Source organism: Acanthopagrus latus, chromosome 5, assembly GCF_904848185.1.
Source record: "Acanthopagrus latus isolate v.2019 chromosome 5, fAcaLat1.1, whole genome shotgun sequence".
NCBI lineage: Eukaryota > Metazoa > Chordata > Actinopteri > Spariformes > Sparidae > Acanthopagrus > Acanthopagrus latus.
The window spans coordinates 14262521-14285379 of NC_051043.1; the positions used below are offsets into that span (position 1 = coordinate 14262521).

General features: G+C 39.9%; 4 protein-coding genes across 5 annotated transcripts; 3 read left to right on the plus strand and 1 right to left on the minus strand.

Annotated features, from left to right (window-relative positions):
* Positions 1-2370: 2370 nt before the first annotated feature.
* LOC119020324 (natterin-3-like) lies at positions 2371-5246 on the minus strand. Its single transcript, XM_037099595.1, has 3 exons — positions 5139-5246; positions 4738-4828; positions 2371-3948 (listed from the first exon to the last, which is right to left on the minus strand). Exons 1-3 carry the CDS (start codon positions 5151-5153, stop codon positions 2882-2884), a joined length of 1173 nt encoding a protein of 390 aa, XP_036955490.1. The 5' UTR covers positions 5154-5246; the 3' UTR covers positions 2371-2881.
* Positions 5247-7801: 2555 nt separating this feature from the next.
* LOC119019688 (natterin-3-like) lies at positions 7802-12075 on the plus strand. Its single transcript, XM_037098483.1, has 3 exons — positions 7802-8086; positions 8450-8540; positions 9810-12075. The coding sequence occupies exons 1-3, from the start codon at positions 8075-8077 to the stop codon at positions 10958-10960; spliced, it is 1254 nt and encodes a 417-aa protein (XP_036954378.1). The 5' UTR covers positions 7802-8074; the 3' UTR covers positions 10961-12075.
* Positions 12076-14096: 2021 nt separating this feature from the next.
* On the plus strand, positions 14097-16720 carry LOC119019557 (natterin-3-like). The gene is made up of 3 exons (XM_037098286.1): positions 14097-14130; positions 14842-14935; positions 15514-16720. The coding sequence occupies exons 2-3, from the start codon at positions 14842-14844 to the stop codon at positions 16596-16598; spliced, it is 1179 nt and encodes a 392-aa protein (XP_036954181.1). The 5' UTR covers positions 14097-14130; the 3' UTR covers positions 16599-16720.
* A 2722-nt stretch (positions 16721-19442) lies between these two features.
* LOC119018928 (natterin-3-like) lies at positions 19443-21913 on the plus strand. 2 transcript variants are annotated; one of them, XM_037096962.1, is made up of 3 exons: positions 19443-19470; positions 20521-20629; positions 20744-21913. In XM_037096962.1, exons 2-3 carry the CDS (start codon positions 20521-20523, stop codon positions 21832-21834), a joined length of 1200 nt encoding a protein of 399 aa, XP_036952857.1. In that variant the 5' UTR covers positions 19443-19470; the 3' UTR covers positions 21835-21913. The 2 variants fall into 2 exon arrangements, with proteins under 2 accessions (XP_036952857.1, XP_036952855.1); XM_037096960.1 differs by lacking the exon at positions 19443-19470 and having other exon boundaries at positions 20469-20629.
* The last annotated feature ends 946 nt before the right edge of the window (positions 21914-22859 follow it).

The window sequence follows — 22859 nt, forward strand, 5'->3', positions numbered from 1 at the left end:
AGACTGGCCCGGGAGTTAAACACGGAGAACACCAAGAGATGGTGGTGACCTTTTCCAGCAAGCAGAGTGAGGTGGATGCAGCTGCTGTCAGCACGATCCACAGGAGGAATGTAGAGCTGGTTGGAAAGTACAAATACCTGGGCACAATTTTTGACAATAGCCTCCAACACTAAGGAGATTCTCAGAAGATGCCAGCAGTGGCAGTATCTCTTGAGGAAGCTCAACATTTTTTGGGGGTCGATAAAACCTTTTTTCTGACATTTTAATACTCCTTCATAGAGTGTCATTACATTCTCCATCACCTTCTCAGGACGGCGGCTCCACTGCCCGGGCTGCAGGACACATAGGAGGAGAGCAACCTTTGTCCCCAAGGCTGTTCAGATCCTAAACTCCCATCCACCCCTCCTCAATGCTACTTTGCACCTCATGGAAATACTGAAAAAATCTTATTTAGTTTATTTAGTCTATATTTATATTTATTATACAACTACTCCTACTACAGCTATGCCTTAATTGCCCCCCAGGGAAAAATTACGTTTTTGGAATTGAATTGAAATGAATTGAATTGAATTAAAACTCACAGGGTGAAAGGAGATTCGTCACAAAATGCACATTAAAGCAGAGAGCTAGCAGGGAACTTCTTCTAGATCCTCTCCAATGCACGTTTTTAGCATTATTTCTACATAAACTCTTAAGCAAGTACAACAACCCATTTTGTCATGAATTTTGCTTCAGAATATCCACTTTCAACACCCACGTTTCATAATTTTATGTTTCCCACAAAATGCCTCAGGGAGTCATGCTATGTGCTGTCGAGGTGAAGTGCAGAAGAGTCTTATGCAGAATATGGAGAGTTGGAAGTTGGAAACCCCTATATGACCCATACTAAACCCAGAAATGTGGTTTCCTATGAAATTTTATTATAAAAATGTCATCTATAGTAAGTAATAGATTTCTTATACAGTACATATCTTTAAAGACTGTTTTCTCAAAATTAGTTTTTTCTCATATTCTGGGCCAAAAATCTTCACTTCAGCAGCACTTATATACACCAAAATTTCCAGTTTTATTCCTATCTATATTCTGAAGATTTTAACAGAGGGGTTTGTTCAATTGTTTTATATGGCTGTTGACAGTATTTTCTGATTGTTGGAGTGATAAAAGAGATCCAAAATTCCCTCTGTAAAAACCTTTGGCTATAATGTGTCAAGAAAATGAAACCTGGCTTTATCCAATGTTTAGTTTTATGTTCTGGAAATGTATGCAAATTAGTGCATATTTAATTAGATAATGCCTCGTTTGCATATTTAAACATACACAGAAAACTCAATACAAAAAAAAAATGTCTTAATGTAAATAATCAACTGGGGAAGTTTCATGGTAATATATTAAAGAGGCGATATATAGTTTTGGAGAAGATATTCAACTCAGAATTGTAATATTTACAATAGTAATGAGTAGGGGTGTCATGATTCTCCAAATCCTCAATTTGATTAAATTTTCGATTCTACGGTCATGGTTCAATTCAGTTCTTGATTTTTAATTCCAAATGAAGACCGAAGAGTAGTTTGTGTTACAGGTGTTGGTTTAACAGATGGTGGTGCCTGTGGAGATGCCCTGCCATGTTCGTCGTGCTGCCAGTGGAAGAATATGGTACACGCACATAGCAGCACAGCTTGCAAACTGTGGCTTTTTTGTCAACAACGCAAACGTTTTCAACATAATTCACTGGAATAACTCCATGAGGAAAGCCAGATCAGCTTCTACGCAATTTGCGCTGGTGACAATGTTGCATGTGTGGCTGCTGGCTGTTCGATATGCAATCACATAAAACACTCTGGGGCTATTTTCATCATTAGGCAATTATATTTGATTGTTTTTTTTGTTTGTTTTTCAAGGCACAGAGATCCGGTGCTATTCTCACAACTTCTGGGGCTATAGCCCTGCATGCCCAGGTCTAGCAACACGCCTGTTGATCACTATACTTCAGCTGAATAGGAAATCGTGTCCAGGCAACAAGTTCCTTTATGCCACTAAGGTGACAGTGTGGTGAGTCTAAACGTTTCATTCTACCTTCCTTGGACAGGTGATGAGTATTCTTATGAGAGCTACCATGCACACATCTGTATTTAAGTACTGAAAACAGCTGGTCTGTCAAAGACAAATTGAATCTGACAGCTAAAGTCCACACTACTCAATCTAAGCAGGTTGGAATGTGCTTATACTGGAAAACTGACAAAAGTTATTATCAAAACAGCCATCTATTTGTGGATGTGTTTTTATTAGACACCAATATCTGACATTGCAATGCACAAAATAAATGTAGGATCTGCTCCCAGCTGAAACAATGCTGAAACTCACCTCAGAAAACATCATTTACCTGTTTAAAACTTTTCTAAAGCCAATTTACAAAGTGTGTACAGCAACAACAATATGGATTAAAAAATAAAAGATTATTTAAAAGTAATGTACAAAAAGGAGTTCAAAGCCCTATATATGTAATACAAAACGTGGTCAAAACCACTGTCATAAATGCTTTTAAACTAAGATTTGTGGTGAGCTGAAACTTCTCCCTCTCTGCAGGAGGTGAAACATCCTTCTAGTGTCAAACTGCACAATGAAACCAAGTGAGTAACAAAAGAATTTTGAAATGTCAGGTGATTATATTAGAAACAAAACAATTCATTAAGGCACCAATTTTTTAAACATCATATCTTCTATGTTCTACTCATTATATTACATTCATTCATTAGCTTCCATTCAAAGTGTCTTCATTAAAAGCATTTAAATTACACAGAATCCCAGGAACAAGAGCTGGTTACCAACCCCCACATCAAATATAGAGATGCATTATGTGACACATTATGTGGCTTTTGGTATTTCATGTGCAAGGCTTGGAGTTGTTGAGAACTTCACATCGGTCCATCTCAGCCTGGATCTCTGCTGTCTGAACGCTGTCATACATTCCTGTGATAGACATCGTGTGGATTTCCCCGTTACCATAGGTGCGGCTGAAGAGTGCTGTGAACGGGATGTTAAGTTTGTACTTAAGGCGCTTCATAGTAGCAGTGCAGGAGTGGTTTGGCGGGGCTGTGATCTCCACACTAACAGTGTCTGTGTTAGTTTCTGTCACAGTGTTCCCCTTAGAGTACTGGAAAGCCACCTCAGTGCTGAATGTGACATCATCCTCGGCGATAAGAGGGATGCCGGCTTCGATGGTCGTACTAACACCCACACTGAAAGAAAAGTTAATGTCCCACCTTTGCTGCGCCTCATATGACTGTGTGAGGGTATCTGTTTTAGTCACTGTGCTGCATTCATTGTTGTTGATGACTGTTTTACGCATGATCTCTGGAGGATACTGAAAGGTTTTAGACTCATCAGTGATATACTTGACATCATAGATCTTCTGGCTAACTATATTCTCATTGATGGTCAGAACCTGGTAGTCTCTATACCAATATTCAGAACCTTTCCAAGGTAGGTAAAAGCACTTATCCTGAGTAGACACTTCCCCAAGTCCATATTTGTTCTGCCCTACATATATGTTCACCCCAGGGCAGGTTCGGACTGAATTCTGGGGAACTGAACCATATGAACCATCGTTCCACTCCAGGATCTCAAAGTTGTCTTTGTTTACCAGGATCTCAAATGGGGAACCAAGATATGCTTTATTTGATTTGGCATAGTGACAATAAGGACCCTCACTAGGATTATAAAAGCCAGCCTCACACTGGAATTTGCAGACATAATCAGTACGACCAACATATTCATTGTAAATTGCAACAGCATCGTTAGGGAGAGAGTTGTTCCAAATCACCCACTCCAGGTTAGAGCTATCAGTAGACACAGGAGTAGAAGACTGAACCTGCCTCCTCTGCCTCAACTTGGCAACAGTCAAAGGGGGTCGATCTGCGAGCACTGATCCATCGGCGGTCAACTCAGAGACTGGATAAAGAAATGGAGAAAGTTGAGACAAGGATTTGTATTAGTATGAGAGAAAGGGCAAAAACAGAAAGAAAACATTTGAAAATATGAAGCAAAACAGTTATAAAAGCACATTTTTTAAAAAACTCTATTCTTTTTTGTGGACACTGAGATCAGCAACTGGCCACTCCAATATCCATTATTCACACTGGAATATCTCCCAATTATTGGATAGATACACACATTCATAGATCCAAGAGGATTAATCTTAAGGAGGTTGCAATACACTACTCGCTCAAAAACACTTCGACATGCAGCTGGGGGAGCCAGGGTTTTTTCAACCAGCAACCTGTCAATTACTAGACGACCCGCTCTACCTCCTCAGCTACAGCCTGTTTTAGTTTTAATTGTCAAATGTTGGCTTGCTAACACATAATGGTAAACATTCTAGACACATTTTGGCATTCTGACATTGGTATTTAAGTCAAAGTATTGTCATGTGTTAATATAAAGGCACAGTGAGACAGAACGTGGATCATCTTGGACTGTGACTATGATCTGAGTATAAAGGAGAACATGGACGCGGCAAATCATGAGAAATCAGACTCTCCTGATATTACCGGGTGGCTCCAAAGCATGAATCGGTCAGTAAATACCTCCAGCCAAACATCCTCATGTTGTATCAGGAGGAAGAGACAAGGAGAAATATATTTTTTTTATTTTATTGTGACTTTTAGAGCGATTTGCATCATTGTATAACCAACATGCACCTCAACATCTTCCCAAAGTCATAATCTCATGTGTTTTTACCATCTCTCTGCTCTGTGTTGTCTCCGAGGTCCAGAGGCGTGGCTGAGGACAGAGGCAGCAGGACCAGCAGCAACAACACTGACAGCTTCATCTGGAGATAAAACACAGAACATCATCTTCGTTCAGTGCTCACTTCATGAAGACTGGGCTGTCTGCACACGGTACATTTGTTTTTGAGGATTAAGGAAAACATTTTAGAAGTACAGAATTTGATGGAGACTAAAAAATGTAATCAGCTCTTCTTTATCTCAGGGTACAGGAAATAAGTCAGAATAAGCCTTAACTAAAGTCCAAATATTTTCTGAAACTGAGTCATAATTTTATATGACACTGATTAAAGTTACCACTACCTGAAAAAAAAACTTGAGCTGAAAACATAAAACACAATAAAAAGTACTCACCATCCCAGTGTCCATCAACGGATGTACCTCCAGTCCTCTTCAGGCTTTTATACTGTAGCTGCTTCATGGCCCAGTCACTGAACAAACACTTTACATACTTTCACTTTCACCTGATGGGTAAACAGTGACCACACCTGTGGCCCCAATCAGACAGAATATATTTTACGTAAGCCACACGATAGTGAGTTCAATCTGAACAGAGTTCAGCAGATACTTTTTGTTAGCCTGCAGTGTCTTTTCTCCCCCCCACACCCCCACGTCAATGAAGTATCATAGGCTAACGTTACGTTTTCCTCCATTCAGCAGACACATAATAGAGTTAGTTTACATTACAATAAGAGTCTCTCATCAATCCAAGACACCGGCTTCTGTCCCTCCACAATGGACTTTTTGCCCAGTCACCTGCAGAGACAGCCATATTATTTATCTGATATTTGCATTAAAAAATCTCAAATGCATCAATACCACAAATACAAGAAAAAACAATTCAGTAACTGGAATTAACTTTTGCTGAGTTGAAGGCAAGCAGTCAGCTAGCTCTCTCAAAGCAGCTACACCCTTAATTATATGCAACTTTATGCCTTAATATAATGTAAACAAGTGAGTTATAAAAAGATTGGGACACATTTGCTTCAGTGACCAAAATGTGTTTTTTTGAACAGTCACTTGTTTATTTCTGCTGTAAAATTGGACATTTTAACATGGGCTTTTCTGTGGATTGTCTCGCTTTCGGGCTCAAGTGGCCATTTGAGGCACTGCAAGTTTTGGTGCTTCCATATTGGCTTCATTTCTCAGCACCAGAGTTGCCTCCTCATGTTTATGACTGCCTTTTAAAAAACTGAGTTCACAGCTGCAATACAAACACTGTAATTTAAAAAAAGCTGATTTTAAGTTGAGTACAATATTGGGGACACGTCTTCGCTGTCCATATGCAAACTGACCATGACCACACATTTTATTCCATCTGGCCTTATCACATGGAAGTGAGAGGGCAACTTATTTTCTGTTACGCTTCCCTGAAGTCTACTAAAAAGAACTCCCCTTGTGCTTGTTTACATACATAAATATTTACTCGCTGTTTTTAAAGAAATTTTAACAAAATCGAAGGAAATGAGTCCTGATTGAGACGTCAGTCCTGGTCCTGTTGGCAACCTGTCCTGCTCCAACACACCTGATTCAAATGAATGGCTTGTTATCAGCAAAGCTTGATAATGAGCTGAGAGTAGAGACGTGTTTTTGATAAAGAAAATGCAAACAACAATGAACAGGAAACATGTTATACAATTTATTACTATTGGCTATTGTCTTATATGTCTTTATTTTACATCCCATGCAGTGGATGATTCCTGGGTGACTTGTGCTGGTTCACGCAGGGTGACTGATTCATACATGAAGAAGAATACTTGATGCAGCTCTTGCTCAACTGTATCTTCAGTGGACGTCAGAACCTCGCACAGTCAAACTTAAACTTAAATTCAAACTTTTATTTAATTTTTTTTAATTTTTTTAAATTTTATTATGTTAACATGGTATATAATCCTTAATAAAGCTGTGTTTAATCGCTGTTAATTAACTGACATACAAGAACCTAGGGACCGGGTTGTAAAACAATGGCGCTTGTGTTGGATGTGCAGGTGGAGGTGGGAGGTGATAAATGCAATGCACAGAAGGCAGTTCGAGGTGTTGGGTGGGGCTCAGATGGTGCACAACAATCCAACTGGAAACCTGGAAAAAAACAATACTAGTTAATGATTGTGCTGTGTGTCTAACACCGCCTTATCTTTCTCTTTTCTTTTGTAGATCAATAATTTACCAGTCTAATTTAACTGTACTTACTGTAACTGACAAAGGGAATAAGGAAATGCATTTATCTCTCAAGGTAGGGGAGGCTTGTTTACATTTAGATATCATTTTAACATCTAGGATTTCATTTGATCATGATTTATGATCATGTTTTTCAGCCTCTGCCTGAAGGCTTTTCTTGCATACAGCACGTGCCTGTTAATCTGTGGCCTTCCTCTTGTTAAATGCATTTCTCAGGCCTTTCATCCACCAGATTTACTTGTTTTAACATTTTCTCACAGGTTTTCTTTTATGAACAGATTTCAACTGAAAACCAGCAAGCAACACAGCCAGAACAGTTTCTGAACAAGATTTGGTAGTTTAGCAGTTTTTTAGGTTTTAGGGAGATGTCAGTGATGGAGGCAGTATTCAGATCATGTACTGAAGTAAAAGTACTAATACGACAGTGTAAAAATTCTCTAAATGTTAAAAAGAAAAGGGAAGTGGCCCCTCGGGTGTTTTACTTTTACTTATCATTTCATACATTTTTTTGCATGGAACGTGATGAAAAAAATCCACTGTAGCAACTGAGCACAAAATGGACGTGTGAGTGTGTGGGTTATAGGTGGTAAATTGTTTGGTGAATAAGTGCAAAAAAATAAATCTTATTCACAAGAAAACTTCATTTGTGCCCTGAACTGTAATCAGTAACATAATGTTCTGCTTTACTTCTGGATTATTACAAAAACCCCACTTGACATGCATATGCTCAGTACAATAATACTATACAGATATCCTTTTCCTGGAGTTAGTTAGACAAATATATAATAAAGATCTATATAGAAACATGATTTGTAGTTTATATGGTCAAGTTTATTAAAAGAAAGAAGATGTTTACCATCTACAAAACATTTTAGAATACAGGTTGAGTTTTAATTTGTCAGTGTTTTCCCTTTAATCCACTTTTCTGTAGTGAAAGGCCACCACAGATCTGTTTTATTTTATACAACTTGTTGACATGATAAAAGACCTCTCAGTGATTGTTTCTCTAACCTCATTGGACCAATCAGTGTTTAATGGTAGAGGAGCTGAGTCAAAATGAAACTGATGCTCCCTTATAAATTTGGAGTCAACAGAAGGTGAACAACATTCAGATGACAGTGATGGTGAGTACTTTTCATTGTGTTTTTGTCTTAGTGTATTTTTGAGTGCCAGCCCTACATGCCTGCTCTTTTGTAAATAGATGATAAATAATGTAGTATTCAAAAATGAATTTTTTTTTTTTTTCATAAAAAACATTTTGGGTTTTCTCTGCAAATCCCAAGTTCTGTTAAATCCCACTAATGTGACTGAGCCATCAGGACTGCATTCATACTTGTTATTGTGAATGATATATGTTTTCAGTTTGCAGAAAGACAATATATTACATGATTCTGCCGAGATTCCTTGTTGCCGATAATTCGTCACCAGTGTTTTAGGATTTTATTAGAAACTGAGCTCACTGAATTTGTTCTGTGTTTCAACTCCAGATGAAGCTGTCAATGATGCTACTGCTTTCCCTGCTGGCTCTGTCCTCAGCCAGTTCTCTTGATACTATGAACAGCACAGAAGACATAAATGGTAATTTTATTATTATTATTATTATTATTGTTATTAATTTCTCTTGTTGATCTGTCTTCAGTTATCATTTATTTGTTTGTTTTCAGTGCTCGCTAATACAAATTTTGTTTCTGTCAATGTTTAAAACATTGTCTGTGGCTCAGGGGTAGAGCCAGAGTCTTATTATTGGAATGTCCCTGTTTCAATCCCCTGCTGTCAAAGTGTACTTGGGCATGATACTGAACCCCCAAACTGCTGGTCGGCTCTTTTTATGGCAGCCACTGCCATCAGTGTATGAATGTATGTATGAATTACTGTCAGTCGCTTTGGAGGTGTCTGCTAAATGCCCTAAATGTAACACACAGAATAAAACAAGACTGTGCAGTTGATATGAACGGATAAACAATGTTGCAGTAAAGCACTTAGTAATTTGCTGAAATTTTGCAGAATTCAAATTAAGGAAGGACAAGTGATCATATCACAAATCACACAAACAGAGGAATAGCAGGGCTGATTATGGCACGGTGATAAATTCACAAGATAGCTGCAGAGATGACTGTTATGTGCCCTGACAACTTTAAAGTACTTCCTCATATATAAATATATATATGAGAGAGAGAGAGAGAGAGGGAGAGAGAGAGAGGGAGAGGGAGAGAGAGAGAGAGAGAGAGAGAGAGAGAGAGGGAGCGAGACCTCTGTCTGGATGTTAAAAGCATCACAAACTTTACAGTAGTTTATTCTTTTTTTTTTAATAAAACTGGTCAAACTATCCATTATTCGTAATAGATCTATTTTATTTTTACAGTATGATTTTTGACTAACACACCTGTAATATTACTTTTAGACATAGTATACAACCATTATACTAAATAACACATACTAAATGCTAAATATACATAAAACCTTACGGTCAAAAGCAATACCAACATAACTAGCAGAAATGTAGCCTCTTGGTTTTTAAAGAGTCATTACACCAAGCCAGAAGGTCGCTACCTTGAGCTTATTGTCATGTTCCTTGGGCCACTCGTAAGCATTTTTTATGGTGTGGCAAGAAGCATTGTCCTTCAAGGGGGGTTACTAGCATCAGGGTGTGCTACTGCCATGCGGTGGTGTACTTGGTTTATAACAGTGTTTGGTTGTGTCAAGTTTCATCCGTATGAATGCCAGGACCCAGGTTATTCTCAACACAACATTGCATTGTAAAAAGATGATCAATGTGATTTACTTTACCTGTCAGTCGTTTTAATGTTTTGGCTGATCGGTGTATTTTACTTTTTTTTTTTAATACAGTCTCATACCTGGACCCAGATCTGGAAGACAGGATTCCTGAAATCAATGGTAGTGATCCGATGCAAACAGATGAAGGCTTCCTCCTTCCTCCTGTGGAGCTTGCGAGCAGACGCAGTCAGCCTTTACCCTTCGACTTTGGAAGTGCCAACCTGAAATGGCAAACCTGGCAAGGCTCTCTTCCCGATGGAGCTGTTGCCATATACAATCGTCATACTCGTCGTTACGACTACATCTGCAAATACAGATGTGAGGCCGGTTTCTTCAACCCCAGAATGGGTCCGTACTGCCACTACCCCTTCGCAGGTCGAGCCTACCGTTGTTCCCCTTTTGAGATCCTAGTTAATAAGGATAACTTTGAGTTTCTTGAGTGGAAGCCTGGTTCCTTTGGTTCAGTGCCTCAGTATGCAGTTAGGACCTGCAAAGGGGGTGACATATATGTTGGGATGAACAGGTATGGGCTTGGGAAGGTGCATCCCAAGCACAGGGCATTTTTCCTTCCTTGGAAAAACAAAGAGTACTACTACCGGAAGGGGTACCAGGTCCTGACAGTCAATAAGGATGTGATCAGTGAGCACATCTCTGATGTCAAGTATAAGATTGAAAGTGGTGTAATCTTCCAGTATCCTCCAGAGACCATGCGCTTCTCTACCATCACCAACTATGCGTGCAGTGAAGTTGGGAAAGGAGTCACGCTTTCAAAGACAAGCACAGTGGAACACAGGTGGGACACTGGTTTTTCCAACACTTTTGGTGTCCACATTTCAGTCAGCGCAGGACTTCCTTTTCTCTTTGAAAAAAAAGTTGATGTAAGTTTTCAGACAACAGTGGAGTACTTAAAGGGGGAATCCATGATAGAGGAAAATTTGCACTCTGTTACCGTAGACCTCAAAGTCCCACCCAACCACTCCTGCACAACCCGTATGGTGGGATATAATTACAAGCTAGACATCCCATACACAGCCCGACTGACACGCACCTACCAAAATGGGAGAACCAGTTGGACTGTCATTACAGGGAACTACTACGGTGTTCAGGTTGGAGAGGTCAGAGCGATAGTTGACCGCTGTAAACCTCTGCCAAACGTTAACCAGTGTCCTGGTAGCTTAGTGCAGTGGTCACAGGAGCACCATGAAGAATCCAAAGATTCTTAAGACCTGAGATGATTGACAGGAGAGGAACCAGAAAACATAATCTATTGTTATTTTACTTCTAATATTTTCCAGTTTTCTCATTTATTAATTGATGATTTTTACATTTTTAAGCCTCTAAAAATAGAATAAGGAAAAAAGATTTTTGGTTGAGCTGAATCATACATGGGCTTCGGTGAGTTAAGTTAAACAATTCAACAGCAATGTGTCTATCCCTGCTAGTATGAGAAGTTTTAGTCAGAGATTATTTCTGCAGAAGAAATAGTCCCTAGAATAGCTTTAAAGAGAGGAATTTCTTGATAAAGCACAATGAATATAGACCTGTAATGTCTGACATATCCAGCAGGTGGCACTGAAAGATCATCACATGTATTCAGTTTCTTTTGCTTATATTCTTACATGCTTATATTCTATCATTTTCCTGTGTTATGGACAGATCAGAGATTCCCCAATAGCCTGATATTAACAGGGATTTCTCAAGATCCAGGTCACAGGTAATCAGAGGCTACTGGGTGCACCTGTCATGCTCTCCCTCAGCTGGCTGCAATCAGTCAGCTGAGGGAGAGTATATAAGGGGGCTGCAGTTCCCCTGCTCAGTTGGTTGTGTGTTTTGGGGCATCAACACCATCCGTTGGCCCTCTGTTTGTTTCTTTTGGGTGAAAATCTGGGTTGTGAGCACTTGAGATTTATTTCTTTTGGACAGTTTTATATAATTGTGTTGTGAAGCAGTATATTCTCATGGGAGAATTTGGAGTGTAAATTAAAGAGTTTGTCCAGGAGCTCCTCTAATTGAATAGTCTCATGAGATACCTGTTGTTATGAATGTGCACTATGTAAACAGAACTGACTTGTTTTAACTTGACTTTGAAATGTGCTTTATAAATAAAGCTACTTTGCCTTGCCTTATAACAAAATCTAAGTCTTTACTCATTCACTCAGCTTTTCACTTTTATTTTAAGTTTTGAAGTTGCTGTTAAACTGACAACAGCACTTTTGAGAGCCTCCTTTTTTTTTAAGCAACATTATGTAGAAATTGGCATTTTGTTCAAATGACTCTGAGACAGACACCATTCATCCTATTGCAAGACACTGAATCCTTAAAATGATGAGGGTGTTATTTTGAGGTAAATAAAGGTCCCTTTTTGATACCACAAACACTTTTGGTATTCTTGGTATACTACTGGATTCTTGTGAGGTTTGGGTTGATGTTGAGAGCTCAGCTCACTAAACTTAAATCATGACAATGATTAAAGGAAAAAGGAGCAGCACTGTTACATGGTGAGGGGACGAAATCTGTATTAGTTGGTTTGGATTCATCAGTTTATTGGAAGACAAGATGACATTTGACACCACAATAAATGCGTGATACACTGAAGGTCATTGATACCGTGCGATCGTCTGGAGGACAAAACTAACTGATAAGTCACTCACTTATCAGTCTCTCTCTTTTTTTTCCCACCTACTTGTTAATAATCCTGAATCTTATCCTGGATTTATCTGCCCTCATTTCATAATGGGTCATGAGAGCAGCCAGCATGAATACAGCAGCAAGGGTGTTGTAAATAAAATAAAGGTGCGGATCGACTTAGACTTCTTCAGATGTGGCTTCCATCACCTTTTATCATCTTAAGCCTATTCAAGCTGTTTGCTCCCACCTGGAAGCCGATCGATAATATCAACCCACTGTGGTGTGGTCTCTCTTCTCTGCTGCAGATGAGAGCCTGAAACTGCTCTCAGCTCAACAGGAGCAGTTGCAGATGTTTGTCAGTGATACCTGCCGAGGTCTGAACCTTTCACCACAGGTCTCTTATTTTTGGAGACACACTGCCTGATGTATTTAATAAAATGATAACTTGACCTCACTGTGTGTTGAATTTGAAAGTGTGGGGATTTTGGGGTGCCGTTAAGCATGTCACCCAATTTTGTGTGTGGCTTTAATGGTGTTCATCTCAATCTCTTCTCTTAAAGTTTTGTCTATACAAGCTGCTTGAAAGATAAATTGTCACAACATTTTATCCCTTAATCTGATGACTACAGCTGGGTGATTCAGTATTATCTTTAAACTTTCAGTGTCACACTTTTTCTATATTCTGTTGTTTAAAGGGCATTATGTAGTTTTGGAGTAGAAGTTCAAACTCCAATCAATTAAGAAGTAATACAAAATATTTTCCGTAACTGAATAAACAACCTGTTCTCAGAGGGGGGGAAAAGGTCCTGAGAACAGTTTGAAGCTAGAAAGGTGGAAGGGTCTGCCAAATATACACAAAGTAAAACAGTATGAAATGATGTTGTCCTTTTGAGGTTAGTTTGTTTATTCAGCCATGAAAACAAAGAGATTTTTTTTTTCAAGCAGAAAAATAATCAGTCAAAGAAGATCTCTCTTCTGATTTAAAATGTCTTCTCCAAAACCACATAGTGCACCTCTAACTTGGAATCATTATTTTGATCTTAAATTAGCAACATGGGTTGTTACAGTTAGAGGGTATTGAAATACATAAAGATTTCAGGGGTTCAGAATCCACCACCAATGTATAACAATTCCCCAAATTACTGACCCATTTAAAGACATCATTTCAGGCATGCACCACTACTTACAGTATCTTGTAGTGGATAGCGAGACAACTTACAAGGATGAGTGTGTGTGTGTGTGTGTGTGTGTGTGTGTGTGTGTGTGTGTGTGTGTGTGTGTGTGTGTGTGTGTGTGTGTGTGTGTGTGTGTGTGTGTGTGTGTCTTCAGGTGAGAAGATGCTGCACTGAGACGTGTCCCTCACCACAGATAATGCAGTAGTAGGTCTTCCCCTACCTCTTGTTCCTACAAGTCTATTTGGATGAAGTTTAATAGTTTTTAGTCCAAAAGCTTAGACAGTAATTGTCTATTGACAAAATCATAGATTCAGATCTGCCAAAGTCTCATTTTCATGTATTGGCCAACAATTAATCCATGCACAAGGTTTAACGGAAATCGGGAAATTGGGTGAAAAAGTAATTTTTGAAGGAAAATGAATTCCAATGACACCAGTCGCCTTCAGCTGGTACCAAATCCACTGCACCACTTTGTGTTTATTGATCCATGTGAGACAGAGTGCACAGTGTGCTTTATGATTGAGCCATAAACCAGTGTATATAAACCTGGAGGTGACCGGCTGTGGACTCTGTGGGGAGCGACTGTAAGGGTGAGTGCTGCTCAGTCTCTTTTCACCTTCAGTCAGTCAGACTCAGGACGATCGTTGATGATCATGGTTAAATGGCAATAATCTCTAATCATCATTGTGTATTATTTGGATTATATCATTTCCAGTGTTTTGTAAAAATCTCAAGTAAAACCTTGGTTTAAATTAATGTCTCCAGAACAGAAATGTACCATTTGAATGCCTCTTGGTGTGGTTACTTAAAAGAGTATGTTCTACTTTACTATCTAATTAACATCATTACTTATCAATATTTCATATTTTAGTTTAATTATAGAAAAATGTTTACTGTTATATACATACTTCCTAAATGACCCTACAGTTAGTTCCAAATGGACACAGTCAGTTTAACTCCTTTTAAACTATTTGCTATATGTTGTGGCATTTAGCACCTTGCAACAGAGGTTTGAGATAACATGTTTACCATGAAAAAGAGAGAGATCATGCTTGCAGTTGCAAAATGATTTGGGCCGAGGTATATGGATGAAGGTGGTTTTAGAAAAATCATGCAATAATCCACTCTTATGTCTATAATGCAGATCCATTTTATGGACAAAGTGTAAGGATGTTCAGATCCTGTTTACTACCTGTTCTGTTTTTAAATGATATGTTTTATACATCAGACATAAGAAGGAACATACAAACTTACTCCACACTGAGTTTAAAGCCTTGACAATGTTTTGTGTTTAATTCCAGATGAAGCTGTCAGCGTTGTTGCTGCTGGCCCTGCTGGCCCTGTCATCAGCCAGTCTGCAGGACATTGTGAAGAAGAGTGCGCAGCACAGAAAAAGTAAACATGTCATATTTATTACATAGAGAGATAAAGATACAGATATTAGCTTGGCTTTACACCTCTGACTAAATCGATACTGAAGCAGATGTTTTTTCAGACTTTCCAGACAGTCTGAGCCTTGGTGTCGGGACCTCAGACATCATTTTGAGTTACATTAGTTTTTCCTTACAACAGACCAAATCACTGCAGCGTTGCTACTCTGACACTAACAGTATTTCCTGGCAAACAATTTGAGATTGATTTGAATTGCTGAGATTATTATTTGTAGTTGTTTTTTAGCCATAATTGTGACATTGAAAGCAGGGCTGCCCAAAGTGGGGCTCACAGTCCAAAGTTGCCCCACCATAAGGTTCAGTTTGGCCCATGAGATGTTTTGAGAGAAAAGCTATTCCTTAAAAAGATTTAATATTAAATTTGATGTTCATACTGATTTTTTTTATTGTGACGTAAAATACTCTTTAAATATGTAGGATCCCTAATTATTAAAGAAAAAGTTTGGGCAGCCCCGACTGCAAAAGATAAGTATGTGCAGTGTGATTTGAAATGTAAATGTTCTGTGTGTCTCTTTTCCACAGCTTCCTTACTGAACCCAGAGCTGGAGGGCCTGGTGCCTGAGCCCACTGGTAACAATGTGGTGTCAGCTCCTCTGACTCCTGCTGACTTGGAGCAGCAGCAGGGTCTACCTTCCTCCATTTTCGGCGATAACGTGAACCTGGAGTGGCTGACCTGGGACGGTTCTCTGCCCAACGGAGCCGTTGCAATCTACAACGGTTACACGGAGCGCACCGACTACGTCTGCAAGTACCAATGCGAGGCCGGATTCTACAACCCCAGCCTGGGCCCATATTGCCGCTACCCCTATGGAGACCGTGAGTACTATGCTGCTGAGTTTGAGATTCTGGCCAACAAAGACAACTTTGAGTTTCTGGAGTGGAAGGAAGACTCCTATGGTTCAGTGCCCCAGCATTCAGTCAGGACCTGCTCCGGTGTTGGCATCTATGTTGGGAAGAACAAGTACGGTCTTGGGAAGGTTGTTCCTCAGTTTGAAGCCTTCTTCTTGCCTTGGGAAGGTGATGAGTATTGGTACAAGAACTACCAGGTCCTGACCATCAACAGGGATGCCTACACCCAACACATCACTGACGTCAAGTACGCCATTGATGAGGTCGCCCTCTTCCAGTATCCTCCTGAGACCATGCGCATCTCAGGGGTCACCAACAACGAGTGCCAGACAGTGGTGAAGACAGTCACCATCTCAAAGACCTCGGAGGTGGAGACCACCTGGAACATTGGCCGTTCCACCATGCTGGGTATCACAGGCAGCATCACAGCTAAAATCCCCCTCATCGGCTCTGCAGGTGTTGAGCTGAGCGGCGAGAAGACGCTCCAGTTCTCCAGAGGAACCACCCTGGTGGAGGTACTCAGCCACTCAGTGTCTGTGGAGCTCAAAGTCCCACCGAACCACTCATGCAGAGTCCGCATGGAGGGACGCAAGATGAAAGCCGACATCCCCTACACAGCTCGCCTCAGCCGCACCTACCGTAACGGGGAGACCCAGTGGACATCCATCTCTGGGACATATGATGGAGTCCAGATTGGAGAAGTACGGGCCGTAGTGGACCGCTGTGAACCTGTGGTCGACGCCCTGCCATGCCCCTGAAAGACTGACTGAAAATACACCAAAAGAAATGTTTGAACAACATCTGATCTTTGTGAAATTGTAAGCAAATAACGTGTCACAATAAAATAACACAAAGCACATGGTGTGTGGAAAATGGAAAATGTCTCTTATGTTGGCTCTTTAAAACTTCCATTATCTCCAGAATCCCTCCTCCATTTTACCACCACATGAAACTAATGACGTTTCTCTGTTTATGATTTTACATTTAAATTAAACAACAAACTCAAACAAAAGAACCATTACATACATTTGCAAACTGCTCAGTTTCTGCCAATTCACATGAGCAATCCTATTTTATGTGTGTAGATATTTACCCTACAAAATAAATGATGCATGTTCTATTTCAGTTTGATACTATGAAAGGGACTTTGCAAAGAGGTACACTTTTTTTGATAAAAGGAACTTTGAATGCAGGACTTCTGCTATAAATTGAAATATTTTAGTACATTCATTTGCAATAAAAACTCCAAAATATTTATTAGAACCAAAACTTGGCTCCAAATCTTCACCAGCATGGGACAGGACCAGAAAACAGGTTAATATTTTACAGGTTGCTCTTCCCTCTCTTTTGTGGGGTTGCAGTTGGGATTGGAAAATATATTGATTAGATTCCATTGGTATTCTTTCAAAGTTTGAGTAAATATTTTATATGTGGGCTGTATTTAAATCCATGTTTTCTCGTCAGTAAATTCCCCATTGTCAGAGCTGGATGGCTCCAGTGATAGCAGTATTGATCTCAAAAACAAGTGGTGTCGTTAAATCTGTTTCAGAAATTCATGTTGCCCTCAGGATGAATTTATAAAAATGTTAATTAAAGACTTTTAATCCGGCACCGCATTCACATCAAACTATTAGTTTGTCCAATCTTTTAATGGTTTATAACCAAATACCTGCAACATTAATGACAGTCCCTTCAGGTCTCTTGTATTAGCTAATGTTAGCATGCTAACAAATTCACTTCGGATGGTAAACATTGGAAGGACTATCCTGCTTGATATCAGCATACCTCATCAGTGTGACTGTAATAGCTTTTGGCAGCAGCATTAGCCCAAAGCAGTGCCGTGCCTATGAACAGCCTTACATAGCTGCATGACTGAAGACTTATAATCTTGTTCATTTAAATAGTCTCAAGGGATTTCTACAGGTTGTTTGGGAAAAAAAGTTGTGAATGTTTGTTTTCCCACCCACAAAATTCTGATTTCAGCGTTCAGCTTATTACAGTGAATATATTAATTATTTCTGTTGAAACTGCAAGTCAGACTGATGACTTTTAGACTTTGCATCCACAAGAAGAACCTGCCTTGTTTCACATATTCAGCTTCCACTGTGTGAACATAGGATGGTCACAGAGACAGAATAACATGAGCTGTGAATCAGAGTGAATCCCTGCTTGTCACATTCCCGAGTGGAATAAGAAAACTGAACATTCACTCTCAGCTGATTGCTGAAGCGGTTTAAGGCCGTGACAGTGCAGTTGTAAGTGACCTTTACACAGCCTTGTTTCACACAGAGTCCCCGTTCAGTATGAAATAAATGTATTCATAATAACTTTCTGTCTCAAGGACGCACACAGATGGCCATGACATCAGCGATTTTCAATGATAGGGGCTGTGTGCGCGGAACAATGTTCGTGTTGAGCGGCTCCTGCTCCCGTTTAATCTTGGCAGCCGGCGACATTACGTAACAAGGTCCTTCTTAATCAATGACCAACTATTACAGGGGATCTAATCACTGTGTTCCTAGCCCGAGCTTATCTAAACATACAGTATCTTGACATCGATGGAGAAAGAGCACCACAGCACTTTGGACATCATGCAATCCTCTATCGGCCAGCAGATACGGGTCTCTCATTCCGGGCAAATTTATTTATGAAGGACTTCGAACAGGCTCATCAAATAGTAAAATCACAAAGAGAAGATTGGGGGGGAGCACTGTTTTGTGAGCAAGGATCAATAAAGAATCCTGTTATCATTATCAGTATAGACACTCTTTTACACTCCTCCATGGCTGCAGGTAGACGGCCTCATTTCGAGTCAAGGACAAAACAGGTCAAAACAGCACGAGGACCCCCACTGTCTGTAGCTGTTCTGCTTTATCAGGAAGGCAACTAAGTCTAAAAACACACCCACCTATCCAGTTTGTGTGTGTGTGTGTGTGTGTGTGTGTGTGTGTGTGTGTGTGTGTGTGTGTGTGTGTGTGTGTGTGTGTGTGTGTGTGGAGCCAACCTAGCTTGTATAATGGTGTATTAGACTGACACCAGAGATATGGAAAATGTTTAAAAACGTTATCCTTCACCAAGGTGTAGGGAAAAACTAGCTCATCAGCTGGTATTTTGTTGGGTATTTCTTCCAAAAATCAATTTTTGTTTTAAACATTACAAGTTTTCAAATGATTGATTCACAATCATAATATTGAGGTTATTAGAAACAGGACTAATTTTTTAAAAATTAGGTCCTTCTTTTGAATCCAGACCATGCTGGAAGAGCTCCTTCTCACTGTTTCTTATGCGTCCATAAGCAAGGCATTGAACCTGCCACTGATATCAGTGGACAGTGGTGCTACTGGTCAGCTTCCACTGAGAATGCATTTAACAGCAGTGAAACATGCTCATTAAACCTCCCCTATGTGAATTTCAAGCTTCTTAATTAGGAATGTTTCATTTACTTTTGAGTCTTTCTTCTGACATTAACACATCAGATTAACCCTGAGCAGCAGCAGAGTGTAAACACTGGGTCAACGGGCTGCTGCAGCTCTCTCTCCTGTTTTATTACGGGCAATAATAAGTCTGCAGGGAGGTTTTAAAACTCGGCACATAGTGCCGGCAGCGTCACTGCAGGAGGAACCTGTCGAGGTAAAAACTGCTTCTCTATATCTGAATGAAGTGCTGGTGTTGGCTCAATCTGCATCATTTCACTGTCTGATTTGCTTCCTGAATGAAATTTATAATCAACAATAAAGAAATCTGAAATATTTTAATCTGAAATTAGCACTCATTCTGAGGACATTTCATCTTTGTGAACTATAGAATAACAAAGTTGTAGACTCTGTTAGTTGTGTAGTCTTAATGTTTTCTTACCATTCATTTTCTTTCTTTCTCTGAGGACAAATTCTATGCAATATGGGAGCATACCTCTCATACATAAATTCAGATTTTCTGACATGAACTCACATTTTACAATTTTAAAAGTCTGCTGTGAAAACATATCTTTTAAAGGAGTGTTACACAGTGTCTAACCTTTACTGAACTTTACTGACTGCCAGGAGCAAATTCAGCATCATCCTCAGAGTTTAGTTTTGTGTTTTGTCTTAATGGCACAGTCACCTTCAGCGGCCTATAAATAACAAAAATATTATTATTTTTTTTCCCCACAACCTTTTCAAATAATGCAATAAAAAGAGAGATACGTCTAGATAAGTCTATAAATCAGGAAGAAGTTACACTCTGAAAACTTAAACAACTGACAAAGAAGTTTTGGTGCCAAAGACCAATTGTATTTTTGCCATTTTTGCCATGATGTAATGACTTGGAAAACACAGGTGTGACAAATAACTGTTGCACATTTCAACTGTTGCACTGTAGAAATTGCTGAAACGGAAACATTGTTTAGTGAAAAGTAAAAATATGATGAACTGTCACTGTCAGAATAGCAGGAAAGCCATGTGTGTTTTTTTTCTTCTCAGAGCTTGCAGTTTGGGTGAATTTCACTTGCCTTTTTTTTCTTTTCCTTTTTTTTAATTATCAGTAAATAAAAACAAAGTGATGAGAAACATGTATTTCATGTTATGTTACTTCAAAACAATTCAACTTAACTCTCTGAAAAATTAATCAGCTTCAGGAGGGAATGACACAAGAAAATCATTCAGCTTGATGATCTCTTATGAAACTCATCTGTGTGTCCAGATGTGGTGTGTTGCTGTTGTGTTCGCAGTGCTGCAGCTGTGCAGCCCAGCGCTGCAGGCTGACCCACTGCTCTACATCTCCCAGCTGCAGGACGGGCAGGAGAGACCCAGTGAGTCACATCCTAACAGTTGGATCTAGTCAGACACTCAAACAGAGTTGAAGATATAGATTTTTGTACCAAACTTACAGCCTTAACTTACTTCCTTTCTGTCTTGTTGTGTAGAGGCATGGCTAAACCCAACACTGGAAAATGTCTTCCCTTCCCGGGAAGTCACCAAACCTGCTTTGATTAGAGACATCCAACAAGCTGAGACGACGTCACAATCCCCCCCCATGTTTGGTGAACACACCAACCTCAAGTGGGTCGCCTGGGACGGCTCCCTCCCAAATGGAGCTGTCGCCATCTTCAACGGCTACACCGAGCGCACCGACTACGTGTGCAAAGTCAACTGCGAGGCCGGCTTCTACACTCCCAGCAAAGGGGACTTCTGCCAGTACCCTTACGCCGACAGAGAGTACAGGTCATCCAAGTTTGAAGTGCTGGTCAATGTGGACCACTTTGAGTTCCTGCAGTGGGTCGAAGATTCTTACGGTTCTGTCCCCCACTATGCTGTCAAAACTTGCCCCAAGTCTGATATCTATGTGGGCAAAAACAAGTACGGTCTTGGCAAAGTGGTCACCCAACATGAGGCCTTCTTCCTTCCCTGGGAGGGTGATGAATACTGGTACAAGAGCTACCAGGTTCTCGCTATCAACAGAGACAGCTACAGCCAGCACATCTCTCACGTGGAGTACGCCATCGACCAGATGGAGCTGTTCCACCATCCGCCGGAGGCCCTGCAGTTCGCCAAAGTCACCAACCTGGAGTGCAGAAATGTGGAGAAGACGGTGAAACTGGAGAAGACCACCACGATGGAGAAGACCTGGGACATTGGCAGAGAGACCCGCAACGGCTCTGTCTCCACCATGACGGCCAAAGTGCCCATCCTCGGCCCGGGGAACGTGGACTTCTCCAAGGAGCAGACGGTCACCTTCTCAGAGGGAACCAAAATGGTGGAGTCCATCAGCCATGCCGTCTCTGTGAATCTGGAAGTCCCACCCAACCACTCCTGCGCCGTGAGGATGGAAGGCAGGAAGATGACGGCTGACATCCCCTTCACTGGCAGGCTGAGCAGGACCAACCACAACGGAGACACCCACTGGACGTACATCACAGGCACCTACGACGGCGTGAGCGTCGGCGAGATCAATGCTGTGGTGGAGAGGTGTCAGCCGGTGACTGACGCTGTTCCCTGCTCCCCTCCTCAGGACTGATGATCAGTCTGCAGAACTTACAGCTCCAAAAGCAAATGTTGAAAGTTTCTAAATAAAATACAATTGAAATTATCAAGGATTTTCCTTTTTGTTGTCTTCCTTTAATCGAAAAGTTTGAGGCCAGGTACTGATAGCAGGGCCCGCAGAGTCATAATTAATTTGCTTATTACATGTCCAGCTACAAGACTGTTATACATATTAAATCGCTTCAAGTACATTTGCATTAAAAACTTGAAATGTGTGGCCTGAATATTTCATAATAACTGACTGTCATTACTCCAAACATTTTTTCAGCCTTTTAGAACCAGAGTCAAAGGCAGCACAAAATATAAGAATATTTACAGGGAATGGTCAAACACACAGGATTTAAATTACATTTGAAAAAAGGTAACAATACAATGATTGGTTAAATCTATGTTTATCATTTGATTAATCCTATACGATATTTATTTAAAGGTGCATTATGTAGTTTTGGTGAAGAAATGTTAATCATTAGGTCTTCTTTGGATGATTTTTATTATTTTTTTAATGCCTTAATCAACTAAATAAACTCTTTAAATTCATGACTGAATAAACTGAATAAACAAACTGACCTTTAAAGTACAACAAGGTTTCATACAGAGGATGTAAAAACATATTTTCAAATCAATTTGGGATCAGCAAGCTTCTGGAGACTTGGACTATGTCAGACAGGCTGTTTTTTTATACTTTTTAAAACAAATCCCCATCTACTTCTGTTTTGGGAGAGTACTGTGACACTATTGTGCTGTGAAGCTCTATTAATGTTTTGTGGACTACAAAACTTCTATCTTTGCCATAACTCTTCATTACCCAGGTAATGACTTAATTTTCATTTTGAGGTGAACTTATTCTTTAAAGAGTAGTTAAAATAGTGACATTTGTTATGAGACTTATCATGATACAATATTGTGTTTTGTTTTTCAATAAATATCCTACACATTTAGTTGTTCTTTTATATTTGTCTTCCTCAATACTGAGTAAGCAAAGCCAATGATTTCACTGGT